Source organism: Belonocnema kinseyi, chromosome 4 (assembly GCF_010883055.1).
Source record: "Belonocnema kinseyi isolate 2016_QV_RU_SX_M_011 chromosome 4, B_treatae_v1, whole genome shotgun sequence".
Lineage (NCBI taxonomy): Eukaryota > Metazoa > Arthropoda > Insecta > Hymenoptera > Cynipidae > Belonocnema > Belonocnema kinseyi.
In genome coordinates this window covers 18723219-18731250 of record NC_046660.1, presented here as the reverse complement: position 1 = coordinate 18731250, position 8032 = coordinate 18723219, and the positions used below count along the sequence as shown (strand labels likewise).

General features: G+C 24.3%; 1 protein-coding gene across 1 annotated transcript in view; it reads left to right on the top strand.

Moving 5' to 3' along the window:
- The first annotated feature begins 2666 nt into the window (after positions 1-2666).
- LOC117171338 (WD repeat-containing protein 44) overlaps positions 2667-8032 on the top strand; it is a 32455-nt gene continuing 27089 nt past the window's right edge. The window contains exons 1-2 of the mRNA XM_033358566.1: positions 2667-3124; positions 6782-6947. Coding sequence (XP_033214457.1) covers positions 3057-3124; positions 6782-6947 — 234 coding nt within the window. The 5' untranslated portion in view covers positions 2667-3056. The remainder of the gene's footprint in view (positions 3125-6781; positions 6948-8032) is intronic.

The following is an 8032-nucleotide window of genomic DNA, read 5'->3' as shown; positions in this document are numbered from 1 at the left end:
AATTCCAAAACTTGGTTAACATTTTTTTTTTCTTTTTTAACTGAAAAATCTTTAAAATTAAAGAAATTTAAATGAGATTACAATCAAATTTAAAATCCTATTTAACATCCAATATTCAAATTAATGTGCAGCATTCCTAAAAATGAAAATAAGAATCCAACGACCAAATTTGGGCAACCAACGTAAAATTTTCCTATTGAAATTTGAAAAAATATTAAATTTCTTTCTAAAAAAGAAAAGAAAAAATTTCCTTTTTGAACAGAAATTAAAAAGAGGAAACAATGAAAAAACATTTGTAAAAAATAATCAACAACGTCTCAATTTCAATTTCAATAGGAACATTTTACGGTGGTTGTCCAAATTTGGTCGTTGGATTCTGGATGTTCTTTCCAGAAATTCTGAAAATTGAAAATTTGTATGGTAGAATTTCAAACATTTTGTTAAAAAAATTTCTTTTTCTATTGAATTCAAGTATTTTCAATTTAAAACTCAAATCTGTTTGGATTAAAAACTCAACTGCTTGGTGGAAATACTTTGTCGAAAACTTATTTTATTGCGTGAAGATTCTTCTCTTTGGTTGAAAATTGAACTATTTTTCTGACATTTTGTTTTCGGTTAAAATTTTTTTTTCAATAATAAATTCACTTTTAATTTGGAAATTAACTAATTTGTTGAAAACTCGTACTTCCTGGTTTAATTTGACGTTTTTTAAGTTTAGTACGTTTTTTTTTTTTTTTGAAGATTCATATCTTTTTTGAATATTTAACTATATTTGCTTGAATATTTGTTTTTGCTTTTATTTCAACATTTATCTTTTTTTGTTAAAAATTCAACTATGTGGTTTTAAATTCATCTTTTTTGTACAAACTTTTTCTTCTTGCTTGAAAAGGTTGAAAACAAATGAAATTTTTTAAATGAAGATTTAACTATTTGATTTATTTGAAAATTTATATTTTTTATTTGAAACCTCATTTCCTTTGTTAAAAATTAAACTATTTTATTTAAAAATTTTTTGCGTTTTTTGGTTGAAAATTAATATTTTAAAAACCATTTTTGCTTGAAAATCGAACTATTTTGTTAAAAATTTCTTCTTTTTGGTATAAATTCACTCTTCTTGTTTGAAAATTCATATTTGTGATTGAAAATTTTATTTGTTTTTGGTTAAAAGTTTAAATAATTTGTTAACATTATATTTTGTTAATTTTATGTACTTAATTCAAAATTAACTTTTTCACCTTTGATTTAAAAAATATATTTCTTTGTTGAGAATTTAAACATTGGTCCTTTTCGATAAAACATTCTTCTTTTTTTAAAATAGCTAAAAATTTATGGATTCGGTTAAATTTATTTTTCTTTTATTACAAATTAATGACTTCAAATGAATAATTTACTTCTAAAATTGTTGTAAATTATCTTTTTTAGTTGAAAATAAATTTGCTTCGTTGAAAATTGAACTTCTTTGTTGAACAGATTTTCTTTTTTTTGTTGTCGAAAATTCATTTTTTAAACAGAAAATGTAACTATACTATTTTTGGTTGAATATTGAACTATTTTTAAAAATTCTTTTGTTTGAAAGTTATTTTTTTTTGCTAAAAATTAATCTTTTTTGTAGAAAATGATTCTTCCTGTTTGAAGATGTGTCTTTTTGATCAAAAATTCATTTGTTTTTGTGGAGAATTTAACTATTTTGTTGAAACTCCTTTATTTTATTTCCAAATTATACTTTAAGTTAAAAATATTTCTTTTATCTGAATATTTAGCTTTTACGTTTTCTTAATTTACCTTTCTCAGTTGACCATAAAATTATTTGTTGAAAATTCGTTTTGTTTTTAATTAATTTTTTTAGTTTTGTATCCGCCTTTTCGGTAGAAAATTATTTGTTCGAAAATTTATTTTTTCGGTTGAAATGATATTATACTAAAATTTCTATTTAAAAATAATTTTTAACCAAAACAGAAAAATTTTTAAAGGAAAAGAAGAATATACTACGAAAAAAGATTTATTTTCAACTGAATAACTGATTTTTCAAACAAAGAAATGATGTTTCAAGCCAAAAGAATATTTTTTATCGAAAAGAGACGAGTTTTCAATAAAAATATATAAATTTTGATCCAAAAGGTTGATTTTTAAATTAATAAATATTTATTTTCAACGCAAAGTGGAATAGTTAAATTTTCATTTAATCAAGTAAAAAAAAACTAATTTTCACAAAAATAGTTAAAATTTACGAACATCTAGGTACTGTTGGTCAACTCTCCTTGCTTGGCCCTCAGCATGCGCAGTTGAAAAAGGTAAAAAGATACCAGAATTGGGAGCTTCTGTTCGCATTCTGAAGGCATTCCTTTCTTTAAATTAAAAATTTCTTATTTATTTTTAAAGAATAATAATCAAATAAATATTTTAGTTTCTACTAAATAAGTCTATATTGTAATTAAAGAATTATTTTTAATAATGTTACAAGTATTATTTGTTGCAAACCATTTTTTTGCCCCTTTCATTACTTTGAATAAGCGCGCCAACGATAACGAATCCAGTTGTTAACGTGACTCATGCGCAGTGCAAAAGATACCAGAATTTGGTGAATTGGTTGGTAGCACTGGCGCACTGACATTTAAAGACAAATTCACAGTCTTTGCTGAATCTTCGGATCATCCGTAATGGGTTTGTCAAATGTAAACTCCACAAGTATAATTTTTTCAAAAATCAGAAAGTTAATTAACTTTCTCATTCAGTGTCAAATTTATACTTAATCATTCATATTCGTTTTCCTGCTGGTGAATTTTTCATGGAATCGCGACTTGTGTCATGTGAACAGAGCAACACGAAATGGATCAGTGGGAAGGAGGACTTTGTTGCTAGTGAAACAACTCCTGAGTATTTTTAGCGACTTCCTTTACATTTTTATTACCGGTTAGTTTAATTTTAATTCTACATTTTGTGGTGGCTATTCTAAAATCAGTGTTTGTGAAGAACTGTCGCGATCACGTGATACCAAAAATCTTGACAGTTTCGATGCTGTCTAGAGTGCTTACTCCAAATACCTTTTACAGACGAAAATGTCTGAAAGCAGTGAATCCGAAGAGTTTTTCGACGCAGAGGATGACAGCACTCAACGAACCTCAAGGTAATCTCTAATTTTCTATTCATTATAGATAAAAGCTTTTAATTCCTGAGAGAATTTTATAAAATATTTCGGAGCAGTATTTTATTATTGGTGATGACCAACAAGGGAAATACTTCGATATACCAAAACTATATAATAATATAGACTTTTTCAATTTTGTATATCAAATGTAAACAAGCTATCAATGTTTTTAATTTTGGTGGTCCTTTCCGAAATAAGAGAATTGTGAATCATAAAATTTTCAAATCCAAGTGTTTTTTTTCTGTGCTAATAGAGGATTATCTTGCTTTTAAATTTCAGAGATGCCTAATTAACATAATTTGCGGTTGTTAGTGACGCATCCAATGTTTTTGTTACGCAATACGCAATTGAATTTTTAAAAATATTTTTTGCGATTATATTTTTGGGTTGAAGTTCATCTCGGTTGGATAAAAATTATATTGTTTGATTGACAATTTAATTATTTTGTTGATATTTGGTTTAAAATAAATGTTCTAGATTGGCAATTAAACTATTCAATTTGTCGGGAAACTGGAAATTTACTTCAGATCATAGCAAAATTAAAGTTTTCATTATTTTAATAATTATTGTAAATTTAGAAAAGTGATTTCTACTTTGTGGATCTTCGATTTTTCAGATTATATCAGTTTACTCTAATTGATTTATAATTTCTTATTGTTCAAAATTAGAACATAATTACTATTTTTATTTTAGGACAGGGAGTTTCGGTAAAGAAATATAATTTCACTTGGAACATTAAATTTTTTAGATAAACGGGAGTTTTTTTAAAGAATTTTAATTTGGATTTAGAATAAATTTTTTTTTTAATCCCTCGTTCAAGTTAGAATTGTTAAAAATTTAAAAGTTCTCTCTTCTAAATTATACATAACGGAAGTACTTCAAACAGTTTTTAGAGTAGAAGTAGTATTTCAAAGAAGAAATATTCCTAAATTATAATAGCATTTTTTCACATTGTTCTTTGCGAATTTATCTTTTTTTATTCAAATTTATTTAAACTTGGTTCAAAGTTAAAATTATTTTATTAAAAATTGTGGTTTTTTGATTGAAAATTAATTTATCTTTTTTTTTTTGGTGAAAATTCAACTATTTGTTTGAAAACTTATATTTTGATTTTTCATTGTAGAAAATTACCTTTTTCTTTTAATCTTCTTGTTAAAAAATTCTTCTTTTCGGTTAAAAACTGAAGAATTTTAGATAAATATTTATCTTTCAAGTTGGAAATAAAATCATTTGTTTGAAAGTTAAACTATTTTGTTAAAATTTAATTTTTTGGTGGAAGATTCAGTGTTTTAATTAAAAATTATTTTATTTTTTTTTTTTTTGGTAGAAAAAACTTAGTTGAAAATTAAACTCTTTTGTTTGTGAATGAATTTTTTGGTCGAAAATAGATCATTTTAAATTAAAGTTCAAAACTCTGGTTGAAAAATGAACGATTTTGTTGAAAATTGAGTTCTGTTAAAAAATTAAATAGTTTGTTGAAAATCGAACTATTTGTTTGAAAATCTATTTCTTTTTTTGAAAATTTGACTTTTTTTGTAGAAAATTAATTTTCTCAATTGAATTTTCATATTTTTGTTCGAAGTTTCTACTATTGTAGTTAAGTGATTCATCATTTTAGATCAAAATAAGTTTCTTTTAGTTTATTATACTAATTGGTTGAAAGTTAAACTCTTTTGTTAAAAGTGGTGGTTTTGCTGAAATTTCAACTATTTCATTTAAAATTCATAATTTGTTATGAGAATTTAAATTGAAAATTCACCTATTTTATTTTTCATGGAAAATTTATCTTCTTTATAAAAAATTTGAAATATTTTTCAATTCTTGTTTTTTGTTGAAAAGTCTATTTTTATAGTAAAACAGGAATTTTCTTATTGAAAATTTATCATTTTAGTTGAAAATTATACTACTTTGTTGGTGGTTAAACTATTTTGTTGAACATTAATTTTACTGGTTAAAGATTTATAATTTTATTTGAAAATTCTGCTTTGGTTGAAAATTTTACTATTTTCTTGAAAATTAATTTTTTTACGTAAAATTTTATTATTTGTATTTTTGGTCGAAAGTTCATATTTTTTAGTTGAAAATTCATGTAGTTTGTTAAAAATTTGTCCCTTCCGGTAGAAAATTAAACTTTTTGATTAAAATTTCATCTTTTTTCTTGAAAATAAAATAATTTGGATGACATTTTTTTTCTTTTTAAAACTTCAAAACTTTAGTTAGAATTAAACTATTTGTTTGAAAATTAATTAATTTAATTGAAAATTCTACTTTTTTGGTAGAAAATTAATCTTCTTAATTGAAATTTTATGTTTTTGGCTGAAATTTCAACTATTTCATTTAAAGATTCATAATTTTTTATAAGAATTTTATTTGATATTACACTATTTGGTCGAAATCGAGTTCTTATTTAGTTTAAAAGTAATTTTTTAAATTGAAAATTCAAGTATTTTGTTAAACTCTTTTGTTAAACATTAATTTTACTGGTTGAAGATTTATAATTTGTTTGTTTGAAAATTAATTTATCTTTTTTTTGTGTGTAAAAATTCAACTATTTGGTTGAATATTGATATTTTGAGTTTCAAAACTAAATTAGTTGTTTGAAAATTTAGATATTTTGTGGAAAATTGATTTTTTTCGTAAATAATTAAGCTATTCCAGTTGAAAAGTCATCGTTTTAGTTGAAAACTCATTAGTTTGGTTGAAATTTAATTTCTTTAACTACGTATATAACTCTTCCATTTTTTGTTGAATGTTGATCTTTTCTAGTTTAAAATTCCACAATTTGAACGAAAATTGCTATTTTTCAATAAAAAATTCAATTATTTCGTTGAAAATCCACAAATTTGGTTAAAAGTCGATAAAAAAAAGAAAATAGTCTTTCTTTGAAAGTTAAGCTTCTTGTTAAACAATTCTTCGTTTTATTTTATCATTTTAGTTGAAAATTCATCTTTTAGGTTGGAAATAAAATTAGTTGGTTGAAAGTTAAACTCTTTTGTTAAAATTTAATTTTTTCTTCTGAAGCTGTTTGATTGAAACCTTGTTTTTCCTTTGGATGTTTTTTGGTTGAAATTTTTTTTAGTGAAAATGTGATTATTATTTCATTTAAATATTCAATCATTGAAGTTAAAAATATATCTATTTTGTTGAACATTTATTTTTGAACTAAAAATTTAAATATTCAATTTTCGGTTGAAAAACTATCTTTTTTAGTTGAAAATTAATCTTTTTGTTCAAAAATTCAATTTTTCTGCTCAAATAATCATGATTTCCGTTACAAATGTATCCTTCTAGTATAAAATTCAACTATTCAATATTTCAATCCATACAAAAAATTTATTTCACAAAAATATTATATATGAATTCTGAAGTTAAGATATTAATTTTCATAAATTATCAAAAATGCTGTCCTTACATATTTTTTTTTACTATTTTAGATAATAGAAACTATGAAATACAAAATTTTTGGATCAATGTTAAGTTTATTTTTAATTCAAAAATTATGTGAATTATTATGCACATTATTAAATTCTTCGCCAGGCGAAACAATTGAATTTTTTTCGAAAATATTTTTGAGTAATTCCCAAAAATGTTGTATCAACTTTGAACTATTAAAAATCGATTATCTAAACTTTCTAGGAGAAGTAAAAATCAGCAATCGCCTGCTGCTGAAACGCAGGTTGAAAAAAAAGGAGCGGAGAAACAAGTTGACGATAAGTTATTTGTGAAACCCGCTGATCCAAGACCACTTCCTGATCTAGGAACTCAAGTCGACTCGGAAACTAAACCTAATTTAGAAAAAGCTGTAAGTTTTCTCTCCTTTTTTTCATTAATTTCTTCTAGATTCTTTACTGAAAAACTTTTTTAAAAAGTCGTTATACTTAACTATAGTAAATTGATTAATAATTAAATTTATAAATAGTTGATTTCTATAAATCCTATCAACGTCCGAAATTTGTATTAAACTTAAATATATATATATATATATTCATTCTAAAAAAATATTCGTTTGTCAAATATTATTTTATAAGCAAAATTTCGAGTTCTCTAACCTAATATTTTAAAAGTATTAAAAACGAACATCAATATTTATTTAAACTATTATAAATGGTTCGGGAATTTTACTATTTATGAATTTTGCTAGTCGGTATTGTGTAGTCCCGATTTTCAAATTAAAATAGTTTAAATAATTGATAATTAAAAAGTAAAAAATCGTTTTTTGTGGTTGAATTTTGAAAAATATAAATTAACCCTTAAACGGCCAAAACGCCACTACCGGGACACTGCTTTTCAACGGCCAATAACTAAGACTATTCGACACTAGAAAAAATTGAGACACATATATTTTTATTGCTTAAGATCTCCTCTTTCCGACGGTGCCGATGAAATTCCTCAAATAATTTATTTATTATTCCAAAATGCAGTTTAAACAAAAAAAAAACGTGATTTTTCGTGCCTATTTTTTTTTTTTTTGAACCATTTTCCAAAGCTTTTCGAGTCTGTAATTAACCTGGAATCTCACTAACGGGTGGAATAAATGTCTAAACTTTGAGAATCCATGGTTCAAAGATCGATTTTTCGTTTTAGTATAGTTTTAGCATAGTTTTTCAATAAAAAATTTCCAACGACTCCGTAACCTTTATTGCACTCTGACATCAAACCACACCTTCACCGCATTGTCATCCTGGGAATTTTCGAGTACACCCAGCAAAAAAAAAAAAAATGCGAAAGCGTAAAGCCTCAAAAATTGCAAAAAATTCCAAATCGGAATGGGATTCCGATGAAAACGATGAACGTATCATCATACCTAATCCAGATTATTCTGGCTCTGATGGAGATGATTCATCAGATGACGAGAATTCGGGATCGGAATTTCCCAGACCGAATGTG